Source organism: Dermacentor variabilis, chromosome 1, assembly GCF_050947875.1.
Source record: "Dermacentor variabilis isolate Ectoservices chromosome 1, ASM5094787v1, whole genome shotgun sequence".
Lineage (NCBI taxonomy): Eukaryota > Metazoa > Arthropoda > Arachnida > Ixodida > Ixodidae > Dermacentor > Dermacentor variabilis.
The window spans coordinates 106673977-106691341 of record NC_134568.1 but is presented as its reverse complement, the minus strand read 5'-3'; the positions used below and the strand labels follow the sequence as shown (position 1 = coordinate 106691341).

General features: G+C 47.3%; 1 protein-coding gene across 2 annotated transcripts in view; it reads left to right on the top strand.

Moving 5' to 3' along the window:
- The window catches only part of LOC142582624 (uncharacterized), a 195008-nt gene that overhangs the window by 113732 nt on the left and 63911 nt on the right, over positions 1-17365 (top strand). For both annotated transcript variants that reach the window (XM_075692541.1, XM_075692533.1), the window contains exon 2: positions 13631-13804. In XM_075692541.1, the coding sequence (XP_075548656.1) occupies positions 13631-13804 (174 nt within the window). The remainder of the gene's footprint in view (positions 1-13630; positions 13805-17365) is intronic.

Sequence of the window (17365 nt, the reverse complement as noted above, 5' to 3'; positions counted from 1 at the left end):
GCGAAAGATGCACGCACGTCAATTTCACGAACACATTATGCCGTTATTAATTTAATTAGTAAGTGAATGTTTACTGGTTTATACGACCGATAGAACTACTACCCTTACTTCGTATAGCTATTTACTAATTTGCTATAGCAATCGGTGCTTCGCCTTTCGGGCGAAACTGCGACTTTTTGCGTTCTATCACTTGTTTTAGCGGTCCTTAAACTGTTCTCCAGCTCCATTGTTAACCTTCAAGTTTCTGCCCCATATTGTAGTACTGGGAGAATCGAATGCTTGTACAATTTCCTTTTCAGCGGCAGCGGTAAGCTTCCGGTCATGATTTGGTAATGTCAGCCGTATGCGCTCAGACCCATTTTCATTCTTCTGTAACTTTCCTTCTCATGATCAGAGTTCCCTGTGAGTAAATGACCTAGATAAGCTTACTCCTTCACACATGCTACAGGCTAACTGCCGATCATGAATTCTTGTTCACTCGACAAGTTATTCAACATTGCCTTTGTCTTCTGCCTATTAATTTTTAACCTACTCTTATACTTTTTTGCTTAAGATCCTCAATCAATTCTTGTAATGTGTCCCCAGCATTGCTGAACAGGACGATCTCATAGGCAAACTGAAGGTTATTCAGATATTCGCCGTTGATCGTCGCTCCTAATCCTTCCCAGTCTAGCATCTTGAATATTTCTTCTAAGAATGCAGTGAATATCATTGGCGAGATTGTGCCTCCTTGCCTTACCGCTTTCTCGATAAGTATTTTTCCACTTTTTTGCTGATAATTAAAACATGTGAAGCCGGAACTATTACAGAGGCAGAGTAGAAGTCTGAGGGGTTGCGAATAATAAAATAAAATAAAAAAAGAAACAAGCTAAAAAAATGCAAATGCAACTTTTGATTGACATAATGGGGCATGCTGAAAGATATATTATCGATGGATCGTCAATAGTTGTTAAGGACGAAAGCACCACAGCATTAATGCAGGTACCTGCATTAAATAAAAAAGAACAGGTTGTCAAACTTAATCATAAATGATCCCGATTTGAGAGGACGCCTAGGACCGATGGCAGAGTGCTTATAAGCAAGTTTATCGTGAATGGAAATGGGAATTTTTCAAAGTTAGATTATTATAGGACACAATGTAAGGTAACAGAGACCTTATAGAAATTGCAAGTTCCACTCTAAGGCAACCAAGCGAGTAAGGCGTCTAGCTGTTAGCACTACTGGGGAGTCAAGGTTTGAAAAATCTGGCTCAATTTTGAGAGGTAGATTCGATAGATAAGCCTTCCTGATTATCTGTGTCAGCACAAAGAGAAATGCTTACTTTGGCGTTTGATATAGCCTTGCCGTGATCCCTTGAGCTCGCCATAAGGGCTGTATTGTAGAAAAGCGGAAGACAGAAATACGCAATCCGTGGTCTTTTGATTACGAGACGGTTCTGTGAGTGCCTCAAACAATTTTATTTTCTGTATCGGGCAATAGAAGCTATTTGTGCTCCTGCGCACATACTCCTTTCGAAAGAAACCCTGTTTTTCTGGATCCGATGCCGTTTTTATAACAGCTGAGCGACCGGACCGCGCTGTTGTACGTCGATGAGTGCACTGTCGTTAAAAAAAAAAAAAAAAAAAACAACATCACAACATTTTCCACCCCTTCTCTCAAACTTTCCAACGCTAAGTGTCTTCGAGTTTCAGAACATTGCGGAAACTTGTTGGTTCAGCGTCGTATATCGTTGTGTTATGTCGCATACTTATACACAAAAGGGCGGGTGAAAAATAGGCAAACCTTTACGCAGAACGCTGAGTGCTGAGCAACGCTCCTGGTAGCAGAACCTCGTGCTGCTTTTGTCGTGCGAAATGGCTTTGGCGGTGATGCACATGGCCCACAATTGTCTTTGGTCTCTTACCCGCACAACACTGATCAGGGTAGCGCTGTCGAAATTGGCTATAGGGGTGCGCCTTGATTGGATATCGCTTCACGATAGCTTAGGGAATCACGGGCGCCAAATGAAGGCTACCTATGTCTTCTCCAGAGGTCATTATAAACCAAGCAAGTCTCGTGGTCTGGCACTTCATTAATACGCATGAAGTTGCAGACGTCCTGCGGGGAAATTCTTTCCCTTCTTTAGTCGTCACAAGCGAACGCTACCTAGCTGCGCCGTCCTTCATTCTATTATTTAGCGAATGTTGCCGCTTGCAGGGTTGCATCATTCCGGTATCGTTTCTTTTCAACCTCGCGGGGAGAACGAGTTCCCTGGTCGACGGCACACTTCCCTCCGTGCGCGAAACCCCGCCCACAGCTTGTGAAAAGGAGTAGGCGCGTTCCCAGTCTCTTTGTGGTCGCTCCTTGTGTGTGTGTGCTAACGGCGCCGACTCATGCAGCGGGAACGGCGGCCGCTTCCCCAACACCCTCTTCCCAGGGGAGCAATCGCACGCAAGCGCCGTGGTTGAGAGAAGAACCTCCCTATGCAAGGATTCGTATACACGCTCACAAAGCAGGAGGAAGGCGGAGGTGAAGTAAAGAAGCGGTGTATGCGTTGGGCTTTCATTCAGCTCCACCGAGCCGCCACGTTAGTGAATGCGTGCGTGAGCATTCATCTCTTCAGTGCATCCTGTTGAACATCCTTTCGTTTTGTATGCTTCACTGCGAATTCAAAAGACGAAGTCCTACAACGGTCCTAACTTATGAGAAGAGACTACACCAGGTAGGGAAATAGTTACTTGGCCATTTGGAGTGACGACAGAATCAAGGTTTCTGCGTATATGCCTATATTACTTGCACCCGCCGTGGTTGCTCAGTGGCTATGGTGTTAGGCTGCTGAGCACGAGGTCGCGGGATCGAATCCCGGCCACGGCGGCCGCATTTCGATGGGGGCGAAAATGCGAAAACACCCGTGTACTTAGATTTAGGTGCACGTTAAAAAACCCCAGGTGGTCGAAATTTCCGGAGTCTCCCACTACGGCGTGCCTCATAATCAGAAAGTGGTTTTGGCACGTAAAACCCCATAAAATTATATTACTTGCGTCCGCTCTTCACCGGTGATGTGCAAGTGGTGGTATATATATAGAGAGAGATATAATATGGCCTATGCTTATTCGCTCATTTTCTTTTTCGTGCCAATCACGGCAGTGGTTGCTAGCAATAGCGTAGATTTTGTGAAATTAGAATACAAAGAAGTAATATAGAAAAGTGGCAGACGAGAACATTCTAAGAGCTGATCGTGGAGTGGTGTCCATACCTTGGCGGAAAATACTTCGTGATCATGAACGAGATAAAACTATGGCGACAGCTTATAACAACTGTGCTAGCACAAACGTATAGATATTACACGAAGAAGCGCCTGCGTAGCTTTGAGGTGAAAAAGAATTGATAACTATGGCTGCCGGCCAGACTCCACCCTCGATACACTTGCGCCTGTAGCGCGTCTCCAGTCGTGCTCGTCCGGACATTTATGAGGCGCGGCGACTCAGAAAAGTGCATAAGTCATTCAGCCGACACCTCTGCAGATTGTGTGACACGGTATATTTGACCAAACATTCGCAACTGGGGTACGGTCGGGAAATAGCGAGGTATATTTCCTAATGGAAGCTGGAGATGTTCGCTTAGCTACGCTACGGCGAGCATCATATGCAGTGTACAGGCGCCGGCAAAAGTGGTATACTCCACGCAGCGGGAGCCGGAGCAACGGCAAACTAGAGTTACTGTATATGCTACCGTAGGTAGCAGAGTTGCGCGTAGGTCCGCCATCTTGCCTGAGAAGCAACCAAGTCTATGCGGCGAAGCCGCACTCCGTTTTTGCAGGCGACATGCCTAGCGTATCGTCGATCGACCGTGGGCGCTTTTGCATCGCTTGTGCACCGCTTTTCCGCCAAATCGCAAACAAAGCGCATCGAAACAGCTGACTTGATTAGATTGTGAAGAAAAAGGCGCTGCCCTTTTTTAGCGCGCGGCGTAAGATGCAGCGCGTATATTAGCTTTTTTTGGAGTTGCATTCACCTGTGCACTTCCTCCGCCCTAATAACGTATGGGCACTCGCGTATCTAGAATAGATTGCGTATTCTATATACGCCGATCAGATGCAGCATTCGTGAACCGGGACGGTAACGATTAGATCGCACCGAATAAACTTAGGGAATATGGTGATGTTATTTTATAGATTCCGGAAATCCTACAAAATTTTCGTGCGAAAAAGCCACTTCACAAGGTAGTATAAGGTTCGAAATAAGATAGCGTATTAAAAACTGGACAAACTTTAATAATTGAGGTAAACAATCAGATACTTTAATAACTTTCCTTCGCTTGAATACTGCTTGGCACTCAGGTTTTGTTTCAACAGAGATAAATACGCTACTAAGAGCAGTGCAGTGCTCTTTTAGCATTGAAAACAGTAACAAAAAGCACCGAGCCGCAACTACCTCTTTTTTTGGCAATAAAATCACAATGCGAATTTCAGAGAAAAAAACAAACACTAGTATATGCGCGTGCAAATATTTTGATATAGTGAGCTTTACCAAGTGGTGCTCTTTTACAAAGGGAACTGTACTAAATATAATGAGGCTCATACTTGCTTATGTGCCATAGCTCTCAACATGTAGCCAGTCTAAAATATTACAGGTGAATAAATGACCAACCATTGCTATTTCGACTCTGGTACCCCATTAGATCTTGTGTAGGAACATGTCCATCTACCAGCAAGCAATGGATATCAGCTACACCTGCAAGTGTGATTTCATTATGTGCCTTTTCACTGCAGGGATTCCAAAAGTAGCCTTCTGTGGGAGTGAAGCGAAAGTTTTTCTCACAGGATTGACATAGCTACATTATAGGGAATAATTCAAAACACAGTTAGGCCCTTACCGTATGTTAAATGACGACATTCATTCATCTTGCATCCTGGTTCACATAAGCTGTAGTAGATTAAATATCTTTACTTAGTAGTAACCTCTTTCATATTCAGAAACAACCCAAGCAGTGCATAATCATGAAAATGTGAGCTGGCTTTTTACGACACTTCTGTGAAAGCAGTGTGGTGCATCACATGCAGAAAACTGGTAATTCCAGCTAAATCTTCTGTATAACTCTACGTGCTTCCATTATTTAAAAAAATCCAGACCTACAGTAGCTTTTAATATTCCAGCTGTGAATTTCTTTAGCACAGCCCAAAAAGCACGTAGCTGTTAGTCAAGCAATTTCATCTCATACACACTTGACGCAATAGGCAGTTGGCTGAAAATTTGTTCAGGTGTCTTTACCTGAACACCCTTCACTAGTTTTACAAAGGAAGAAAAACAATTACTGCAGTAAGGTATCACGAGGCAGGCCGACGAAACAAACGTGAGATGCGCTGCGCACGTTGCGTTGTTGCTACGCAGCTAGCACGCACGTGGACAGCGAACGGCAAGATCGGCCGGATTGGATTTGAATTTGACTGGCGATAACTTGTGTCAATCCAGTTCGCTGCAGCAGCGGCGCGGGAAATACAAAAATTGGCCTGAACATCTGCTTCTCCGCAATGCACGGTTGCTTGGCTACCACGTGATGACGTTCTGCCAATAGAGGCGCTAGCGGCGTGATAAAACAGACGCGCAACTCTGCTACCTGCGGTAGCACATACAGTAATTCTACGGCAAACTGCATCGCAACCCCGTCTACAGGCAGCATCTGGGATCGAGACAGCCAATGGGTGCCCTTTATTATCTGCAAGCATGTCGCTTGACTCGTGTCAATGTTTCGCGCTTCAGCTCGCCAAAATGCCGAGCGACGCCGCTGCAGTAGCAATCTGCGTGGAGTATACCACTTTTGTCGGCGCCTGTACATCCGCACAACGCTGCCCGTAGGACTTTGTGTACGCGTGTCCTTTGCTAGCTTAAACCTATGCAAAATCTTGGCCGTTCACCGGCTCCTGGAAGTTATTATACGACCACAGATCATCTCAAAGGCTCGGTAGGGTTTCCATGCGCACAGCCCTTCTTTCCGTGTGCGCGCAGCATTTGTGTGCGTGTATAAAAGTGTGGCTTGCGAGTGCGCATCAGATATTCAGGAGTGAAGCGGCTCCGCGACAGAGGGAGCAGGCGGAAATGGGCGAGGGCTGTTTTTACGCGATCGGGACGGTGCAGGAATGGCAGCGGCCGGCTCGGGTCATCGGGAGCGTCTCATTTCACGGCTCACCGGCGCCGTATATGTCACGGCCATCGCTGCAGGCAGCCAGCGCGGCGCTGAGGCGAAATTAGCACGAGCACCTCGCAGGAGGCCCAGCCTCGCAGGAGCACCTCGCAGGAGGCTCAGATGGGCTCCGAGTGCTGCTGTTGCTGCTGCTGCATGGAAGACCGGAGGCGCGTGCGGCCGACCCAAGTGCTCCGAACGGCACCGTACTGCGCGGCCAGACGCACGACCACGAGCTTCCGCGCAGGATATATCGCTTTCAGCGAGAGACACCTGAGCAAGGCGCAGAAGCGTGTACGCGGCCAGAAACGATGAAGAACGTCAAAGAGAGAGAGAGAGCCGCATACGTTACCGCCTAGGAAAAAGAAGATAAATAATGGACTTGCGGTAGGCTTTTTAAGCTTTTCTGGCTGTCACTAGTCTCAAATCAAAATGAATGGCCTCAAATACTTGAACGCGTCACCACATTTGAGTCGGAAAACTTGCCTCACTCCGAAAATTCAGTAGGAGCTAACTGCAAAATCAAGTGACCATGGAGCGACCTTACATCATTTATCGTTAACGTGGGAATCCCGTCTGCGTCTCGACACTTCAATCAGAAAAAGTATGGAGAACTGGTCCAATGGGAACAGAGTCATGGCTTACAGCGCGTTTGTGCTTGTGCCCGCCTTTGGCGCCTTTAACCATGAGCTTCAATCAGAGCCGGTCGTTTTTCAGCAACGCCTGGACGCGTTTTTAGTCATTCTAATAATCGTCAATTGAGGACGCGTTTCTTTAATAGTGAAAAATCCTACACCTGTGTTGTTTATCACTATGATACAGCGTTGTCCAAACTCTCTATTTATTTATTTATTTATTTATTTATTTATTTATTTATTTATTTATTTATTTATTTATTTATTTGGTGTGGATAATGAAGAGGTCATTGAAAACCTCCTTGTTACACGGCTTGAGAGACATTAACCTTGGAACGGCTCCCCACGGTGGATATTGTGTCACCGCAGTGCTCAATAATCATATCAATTTGGATTATACCCATTGTAGGTACCACTCCGAATCCGGGCACGCCTTCTCGCCAAAATAGTGAGGTTCTGTCCGCCTCTTATCACTTTAACTGTGGGAAAGAAAACAAATTAAGCTCAATTCGCCATTCCCTTTGAGCATCACAACGAGAAACGAAAAATAAAAACACGGTAAATAGAAAAAACACATTTGGCAAGTAAAATGAAGAGCATTTCCAATAGATACCTATTTCCGCCAGGCTTGCTGTATTGCGTACTTTTTTAGCCTACGATGCGACAACACATCGAAGAATATTTTGGTTTTGTCGCACACTGGTGTGCTCCAGTCAAGTAACCCTTCTGATGTGACTAACGGGATTCCTTGGATTCGAAGTGCAGTTTTTGAACTGTGCATGGCAGAAGATCTCTGCTTCGTGTTCGTTCTCTCAAACTTTGTTTAGTGTTCTTGTCATGTTCTTATTCTTTTTCTCTGTCGCTCGGAGGGCGGTGGTCACCTAAAGGCATAGAGTAAGTTTTATGCCTGAAACTGAAACTTCACCCCAAAAGCCGCAATACTCGCAAGTAGACGCTCCGCCCACCGGAGAGCGAGCCCGCCAAATGCGCGCCACAATCCGACCAGCAGGAGAAACCAGCGCTCGGGGCGTGTAGTAGTATCCCCACGTATGCTCATATACATGGACACTAGGGGCGTGAGGCGAGGCTAGCTGCTCGAGAGAACGCGAGCCTCGACTGCTGCCCCCGAATGCGGAGCCGTCCACGGACGCGGATGTCCGACTACAGCAACGTTTTCATTCTCGGCAGTGGCGGCCAGCCCCTTACAATAACCGAGAGGCCCAACCCCGCCCGGGACACGGGCAGAACCCGAACCCACTCGGCTAATATTTGCGGCCCAGGACCGGCGATGGGGTTGGTCGTGTCTCGGCGCATGTTGACGTTGGCGCACAAAGGACCGCGCTGACGCTTGCGCGCATGCGCTTCTGTACCCTTTCCTGTGAGGGCAAACGTCTATGTGCGTGGGACAGCGGGACGTGGGGAAGGACGTATATAGGTACAAGGGGCTTGCCAGTTGCCTGCAGCTGCTCGCGGGTGCTAAGCCTCGTCGTGACGTCACTGTTGCGACGCGCTCTGCATGGGGACGCCGCGCTGTGCGGCCGCCTCTAGCGAAGAGCGCGATCAACCGCGTAGAAAATGAAGCCGAATACATTTTTTTTTTTTTGTGACAGCCGGTTGAGCGTAATCTTCGTACAATAGCCCGCGAACACAGTGTGCGTCGGGAAACTCCCTTCAGCTAACTTGGCATTTGCCTCTGGGACTTTTTATGGCGGAGCCATTATTACAGGGCGTTACGCAGTGTATGTTTGTCTGTGTGTATGTAACACAAAAACACCTTACGAACGAGGCGCCTTTTCCCGAAAACTTTTAATAAACGTATTTAAATTTATACCAGAGCATCATTTAAAAGTTTTAGCACAATGAAAACATGTTCAATGAATTAAGTTAGCTTTACGAAATTGCTTGAAATTGTTGTACTCACCAGCCTGCACGAAAATATGCTTATCTTTGCGAGGCGTAGGCCCAGCATACGGGGACAGGGCCCATATTCACAAAAAGCTCTTACTCTGGAATTGTTACTAAGGGGAAATTCCAGCCAATCGTGATGCTGCTCTGATCATTACCGAAGGCGGCCATCCAATGGCAAAGAGCACTTACGAAAGAATGCTCACTGAATTCGGTCGCTGGTGTTCTGCAACATGGAAGTTTGGTTGAAGTGACGGATTATAGAACTCATTCCAGGACTGCTCTGCAAGAGAAAAGAGCTGTCAGCGGCTAAATTGGAAGCTATGTCACTTTTGAATTCCGGTGTCGGAATGCGGGAGCCCAATGTAAGCGACAAGTGTCTGACACGTTCGAACAACGTGAGGCTCGTTTCAATTGTGTGTCTGGTTGAAAGCTTAACCTCTATTGTATTGTTCAGATGCCTGGTTGGGCAGCCTGATCGCTTGCCGTATACAAACAAGGTTAGCGCTCTTTCATTGTGGAACCAGATTTTTGATTTCGTTACACAGCCAGATTTTTCTTTCTGGCTGTGCAAACACATTTCGAGGCCTCGAGGCTCCCGTCATTACACCTCGTTCACTCTTTATGCGTGATTAGTGGCGCATTTATATTTACAGAAGACAAAAGGCTGCCGCGCTGACTTTAGCGCTTATCATTGCACTTACTGATCAATCACGAACAGGTCGATCCCAGCTTTAAGTTGTCAGTGTTCCAAGTATGACCAGCGCCATGCTGTTGCTATAAGCATGAAGTTTGTAGGTTTCAAATCACATTGTTGAGATATGTTTCTTTCATTTTCATTGCCTTTCCTGTCATCTCGAAAATGAATAGAAACCTAAATAAATGCTCAAGTAAAGATTGGTCCTCATGGCTTCCTTTGCATGTCTTCTCCACGTGCTTGCTATCCATCAACTTATACCCGCCGTGGTAGCCCAGTATAGCTATGGCGTTGCGCTGCTGAGCTCGAGGTCGCGGTTTGGACTCCGGCCGCGGCGGCCGCATTTCGACTGCGCAAACTGCAAGAACGCTAGTGGACCTAGATTAATTCACGTTAAAGAATCCCGGAGGGTCAACATTATTTCGCAGTCCCTCACAGTGGTGTGCCTCATAATCAGATCGTGGTTCGCAAAGCACTAGAATTTCATTTCTCTTATTTATTATTCTTCAGCAACTTGGACGGAGGTGGCGCGCGAGCAATTCTGGACGCCGAAACTGCTCGCGTTCCCTCAAAGCCGAGGTGGAGAACCGCCGGACTCGCACAAACGCATGGTGCCAAGCGTCGCGTGGGGGTGCACTGCGTCCGGGGCTTGGTCTCGGGTATACGCTGCTCAGAAGTGAGCCGATCGCGAGGACCGCTGGTCTCGAGCCGACGGGTTGGAGCGAGTGCCAAAAAGCAGGCGTGGCGCCAGGTGATGGGCGCGCCCTCTCCCAAAGCTTGCTTTAGGGAATAGGGGGAGAGGTGTGGAGGGATGACGGAGGAAGGGGGGTGTATAGTACAACTGGCGCTGGCGCACAGATGGCGGACTGACGCGTACAACGGCTGCTGCTGTTCCCCGAGGGGCCGCCCGCACGCGCTCTCTGCGAAAAGCGAACGGTGGGAGGGTGAGCGGTTCAGTGGGGTTTGGGTCGTAGAGTACGGCTCCCAGATTAGGACAAAAGAGCGCGGCGAAGGGAGTGAGGGAGCGGAAAGAAAGGGAAAACGCGTTCTGCTGTCGCGCCACGCGTCTGCTTGCTTTCATGCCATTTACATTGCTAACGTCTCCTGCTCTACACAGATGGCCGTCGTTGTTGACCGGGTGCTCAGCGCACGCGTGTCAGCGCGCTCTCCCGAAGGGAGGAGGCGGCTAGGTGGCCGAGTCGCGTAGGAATACCCTCGGTCCTCCGAGATTTATTAACCAAGCAGCAAAGCTATTTTCTACGACACGCGTACGCTTGTCATCGTGCCTTCCTTGTCGAAATTTGATATCCAGCGGGGGTGCAGCCTGTCGTGTCTCGTGAAATCTCGAATAACTATAACTCGGAGGGCGCTACCTATCGCGAGCGAAACCGGTGTACGAGCTAAGCGTGTGGAGGCGTACTGCGCTCTTTTCGATGGAATAATCGATCAAAGATGCACGCACTATAACGTGGCACTTCAGAGAATAAACTATCGCTCGTAGTTATTTCCCAAGAATTGGTGCCTTTGCGCCAAATTCATGTGCGTGTTAGGTGAAGTGCACTGCCGTAACAGCAAATGTACGCCTATACAGCCGCGCGACTTACTCTTGCAACACCAAGAACCAGATGACCGAAAAATGCATCCATGACTTGCAAGAAATGGCGCTACGTGCCTACGAAGTTGCAGTCCTCTTTCTCTTCCAACAAAGTTGAACTGCAAAATCTAGCTTAGAACGACAGAAAGCTGAGCTAGTTGGTAAGGATTCATTATGCAAAAAAGAAGTGAGGCTTGCAGACAGGACACAAGAGTAGAGAAGTGGACAACACGAACGCCGGCGTTCGTGTTGTCCACTTTTCTACTCTTGTGTCCTGTCCGCACGCCTCACTTCTTTTTTGCATAATGCAATATCTACCCCGAGCGGGTTACTTGACTCGTTCTCCGTGAGATTTATTCGCTGCATCTTAGTTTCTCGTTTCTTTTGTTTGTTTGTTTTATTCAATCTCGAAAAATGAAAGGAATCACTTGCTCTTCCAGGTAGCCATTATAACAGAGGAGGTCAGAGGAAAAGGCTTGGTGGTGCTTCTTAAAGAGAGCATGCTCTCCGTCACGTGCGTTTGTGCGTGCGCTGCCAAGTGAGCTCTGCTATGCCGCCAGCTACATTTGTTTCTGTGTTCTTCTATTATGTTAAGGCAGCGCACTCCACTTGAGAGTTAACTTTGTACGATGTGTAATCTGTACATGCTTGTGCTGCAGTAAAATGCCAGTTTGATCAGCTGTACAATCAAAGTTTCCTGTTTAGAATGTTGCTTTCAACGTTTATTTCAGTATATTGAACGTAATACTTCTGTTTGATGACAGGCGTTGCGAAAAATTTGTGTGGCCAGGGCTGCACTTAAATTACGGCCACCGAATCAGTGTCCACCTTCTTTTTATTTATTTAAGTTATTTTTGTATTCGTTTTTGCCACATTGTAAATTATGGAAATATTTTCCTTCGTCCTACTCTATCCTCCCTCCTGCCCCCCCCCCCCCCCCCCCTGCAGACTACCGTACAGGTGTAAGCAGATGCAGTTATTCAGTTAGAGTGCGGCCAGTTCTACTTTTCTGCTCTGTACTCTTCTTCATATTTTTTTAAAATGAACAACCACTACTGCGACTAAAAAATTCCCCTTATTTACGTCATACCTGGGATTGTCTGTCCCTGCGGCGACCTCGTTGTTATCAGGTGGACCGTATAACCATGGGTGACTCGTGCAGCCGAATGCTGCCCTTTCAGAAAACACCCTTACGAAAAACATTTTTTTCTTCTGATTATATAGGATGAGAACCTCCGTCGCCCACCTTCAATTTGTCCGTCTGTTTTTTTTTTTTTCTTGTGGTACGCGTACATCATTCAACAATATTTCTTGCGAAGAGGATCTCAAAGGCCTTCAAAACATGTTTACCGCTGTGCATACAGGGCGCCCAAGCGAACCAGCACCTGGCGGCGATTGCGGGCACGGTGTAATATAAGGCTTCTATTCCCGTTCTTTTCATTTTTCGCGTTTCGTCACTGGTGCAGACGGCGCTCTTTCGCGTTTATAACATGTGTCTACGTCGCAGTTTTATTACCCTGCGTTCGAATAAACACGAAAATGCAGTTTTCTCATTGTTGCTTTTATTAGACTAATGAGCAGAGTATATGAAAGCCCAGCTCTATAGACGCATGCAAGCTGTAAATATTCCTGGCCATGATCAACCTGCGTCAAATTACGCATACCAGCGAGACATGTACACCTTCGAGAATTCCTATCAGGTACACTGTAGAAACCAGCAAATCTGACCAGGAACGCAATGTACAGAGGGTTGTGAAATTATTAGCTAGACTTGTGCCGCTGAACGTTACAGTCAACCTTAATGCAATTGAAATCGCTAATAACGTAGAAAATTGAGATATCGCTCTTGATAAAGTTTTGACATGCTGTGTGAGCTGCTGCCATGCGTCATCATAGTGAAAACGCTAAACCGAGGTGCGCCGCGCACGCATATACTTACTGCGAGACCGATATGACGTATTGAACGGTATCCTTCACATCACGTACGGGTCGCACGTACCGTCATCGATCGGCACCGCGAAAAAGCTGTCTCATCATGTGAAACATGTCATTCTGCACCCCCACCGTGAGTGATGCGGCCGTTGTAATTGTGTATACCCGAGCGCAACAGAACGTAAGCAAAACTTCTCGCAGTCATTTTAAGAACAACGCTTGCCAGCCCCGCATTAAGTCACCGAGCGCTGCGTGACAGAGCATCATGATCAATGACGACTGAGTTGGCACGCAGTACGCGGGGCGCTAAGCCTTTCCCAAGAAGTGCTTTCTACTAAGTGTCGTATGTCGAATACGGTCACAGACGGTCATAATCACATTGATTACACTCTAAGCAAGCGTTCCTCTGGCTAATGACATTTCCGTTGCTTTCATTTCACCGTGAATATAATTCACTCTCATTTCTTCGGGCACCGCTGCAGTCGCACCAACTAGCTATCTCGTACCTCGGCAAAATGTCATATCTGTGCCTCCACGCTTTCCATAAACTTATCAGATGCTTTAAGCAATGCTCCGCGGGTGAGCTCATCTCCTTATGAGCGGACCGTGCGCATGTATAGTTCCGCGAGTTTCCTTCAGTTGTCAGTTCATATAGTTGTGTGTGTGTTCCTTATCTCTCCTCGTTTCCTTCTCTCTACTCATGCGCAGAAGAGACGACGGAGCAACAGTGGCCACTGGGTCCCCCGCGCGAGGTGACCATCGACACCATTGCCGAGCACTCGTTCACGTTGCGCTGGAAGCCGCCCCGACCAAACCCCAACAAGCACGTCAAGCTGCAAGGGTACATGCTCACCTACGCACCCACCGGCAAGGCTGCCTTCGGTAAGATCGCCTTCTCACGCATCGCATTGCTCCTCTGATTTGGTTCATATTTTTCTCTCGTATTAATTTATTACCCGCGATGCGCTGATCGTCTGTGCCCCAATGTACAGGGTCGTTCAAAATATGTGCGAACACGGCGAAGCGTGGCCGCGCTCTGCGGAGCGTCAGCGCATCCGGTGCGGTCGCGCATCGAAACAATGTGTCGCAGGCGCACAGGAGACTGGAGGCGGTGCTTCGTGTCGTCTGCTACAGCGCGGAAGCGCACCGTGCTTGCTTTGCTGAGAAGCGCACCTAACTGTGTGCTGGTAGCGCCCAGACGCGCCGAGATGGCATTGTCGCATTTTACTAACTGCAGCGCGTTGTTGATGGTTCCGCATACAGCAACTCAGCAGCGTGCGTTCGCAGTGCAGCGTTCTCGGTTAAATGCAGGTGTTGTTACAAATTTCTCAGCTCTAGTCTGGATTGGTTTATGCTGTTAAATGCTCAAAAGCGACTCACGCTATGGGAGATGCCGACGTAGTAGAGGGATCTGGATCATTTCGACCCCCGGGGATTCTTACCATGCACGGATATAGCGCATTAAATGACCATCTTTCCTTTCGCCTCCATCAAAACAGGACAGCAGTGGCCGAGATCGAACTTGGTTACCCCGACTCTGAAGTCAGGCGCTCCTCACAGAGCAGGCGCAGCGAGACATTCTCAGCACTTGACCGCACTCTGCAGGCGGCGTGGGGTAACGGAGCACAGCTTTGTTTTCTGTGCATTCTTCCTAAGTCGAATGAGATGTTTTGCAGAAAAAGCTGCTAAAGCGTGTGCACGGAGTTGGCTTCAGGCTTGCTCTTCTTGGTCCATGATCAGTCTAGGCCGAAAGAGACCGCAGATTGCTTGATGTACTTGGAATATTACTATAGAAATGAAAGAAATCACCGAATCTTGTACGATTTTTTTTGAAAGGTATCAAGGTAAATTTGTATAATCCTGTGACTTTTCCTTTACTCCAAATATCCTTACTTGCATCAATAAGAAGGCTGAACAACAAAGTATTTGGTTGGAAGCTCATGCCATAAGTCAAAGGACCCTGATCTTACCAATGAAATGCCTTATTAGAATTATGTCTTCTCTGCTGCCTCGCCACTCACATGTTTTTCCTGTCGCCGCTGACGCTTTCTGCGGCCTCGCTTTCTCCGAACGTGGTGTACCGTAGCGTAACACCAAGGAAACAACCGTATGTAACCGCGAGGAAAGGGCCTAATCAGGAACAAATATTTGTTGCAGGGAGCACATTTGCTATAGGCTTCCAGTCGAAAAGTCTCAGGTGGCGACGGTGGCAATAAATAGAACGCGGCGCTTGGGCTCTATGCCAGTTAAACGCTCCTTGCAGCAGGATACTTGGGGCCAGAGACCTCATAATAAATGGCTCTAGGAATGAAAGCGACAAAATGAAGCGTTTGCACCTAGGTTGGTTGAAGGCTTTAGCTGGAATCACATTCAAGATCGGCACACATAATTCATTCACAACAGAAAAATCTGAGGCGAAATAATTAGCTTTAAAATTTCAGTGTCTCTGCGGTCATTGTTGTTGTCAAACATAAAAAGCTTATTTCATTTACTATTGTGATTGCTCATGGCACACGGCCCACTTCTATATGCTGTTAGCTGTATTTTCTTGCACCCTTTCACTGTCAAGTTCATCGCGTCGAAAAGAAGTATTTTTTTTAATTCTCAACAACGAAATTTCTTAGTTTTGCGGATTAAAATACCAGCTGCTAATATTTTGCGGGGATGTGATAACGTACAAAATGCCAGAACACATAGAAATGGAACTCCCAAACGCCAAGAATTATTAAGTAAACAATCGAAAGAGAGTGAAATGAATTGCAATTCCAAAGAAGCTCATTACACATCGTATTACAAAAACGATGCTCTCTCTTACTTGGCAGAATATTGCTGCATAAAGGTGTAAACGACGAAAAACCCTACTCACAGGCCTACTTTGCAAAGCAAACCAGGGCTCCCGCTCAAGCATTGCACCGGTTCCCTTTGACTTTCTGCTGCCATCTTTCCTTTTCACTTAGTTTACCCTGAACCCTACGCAGTGTGTCCCGAAATATTATTTACTACTTTCGTCATGAGACAGAAAAAACTCCTACGGTGCCTCACACTCCCAGAAAAATGTGCGCATTCAGTTTGTACACAGTTGCGTTCACAGCGCGTCAAAAGTTTAGGTTGTATCCTGCTATAGACGCCGAAGGTGTCGGTGCTCCTCTACAGGCATTTTACACATGGTAGGAATACAGTACGCGTTTAAAAATCGCCAACGTGATGAAACAAGCAACCATCTATCAGAATCGACAACTGGCGGGAAAATTGCAACCCCGCACATCAGGTATTATTTCATGGACAAAAAAAGTTTCACATCAAGATAAAGCATCTAATTGAGAACGCAAAACTGATTGTAGGAAATAAAATTCATTATCCACCCAGTCTGTTGAGGGTGTGCTCAGGCGTGGAGTTTTATTTTCTCGTATTTGCTGCTCTTCAACGAGTTCCATGACCAAGGACAGTAGCAGGTCGGTTCGCCTCCTGCGTTTATGACGGCTTTCATCCTGTTCTGACCTGTATAGGGACTTACAAAGGCTCGCATTGGACCTCAGCCGCTCCCACTCCGCTTGAACAACAATCCATAGTGCGTCCGATGAGAGGCCGTGCAGCTGTCAGCCGGTCATACCTCTCTTCATGATGCCCCAAACATTCTCAATAACATTTAGGTCAGGGGACTGAGCCGGCCATTCCAGCGCTACGATGTCGCGGAGCTCAAGAAACGCAGCAACTCTTTTCGATTTCTGTATTGGGGAGTTGTCATGCTGCAGAATGAAGTCGCTGTCCGGAAAAGCTCCTCCTAGAAGGTATGGGAAGAGCACATCGTCCAGGATTGAGCAGTAGGTCTCTCCATTGAAGCGGCTATCTAGGCGAACGAGGGGTCCCAGGCCTTCGGCGGTCACAGCGCCCCAAACATTCACAGCGGACCGGCCGCTGGCAGCGACTTGCTGCATGTACTTAGGCATATACCTGCAGAAAACGAAAAAAAAATTGTTAGCGTTGGTAAAAAATGCGGGTGCAACCGGCAAGCTAGAAGAAATAAAAATATCAATTACTATCTTTTAGGATTGTCTAGCGGTCATTACCGGGCCACTTAACACAATAATACAAAAGATTGTGAACGAGGCCATTCCTTTATGAATTCAATTGTTTTGAGAGATCATCAAATATTCCGAGACTCAGGCAAAGCATGATTCCTACGTATGCCGAAGTGTAAAAATTGGCTCTCTATCGGCACCTATTTCTTGATGAATGAATGAATGAATGAACTTTATTTCCGTCATAATGGAGTCTCACGGTCGGGGCGCAGCAATTAGGAGGGGGTGCCTCCGAGCCGGCTCGCAGCACCGGAGACCGCGGAGACAATCTTGTAGTAAGCTGTCTCCGCCTGACGCATAATGAGTCTTTGCTGATCCGGATCGTGGCTCCGGTTCAGCTCTTCCCAGGTGGTAAGGTCTTGGA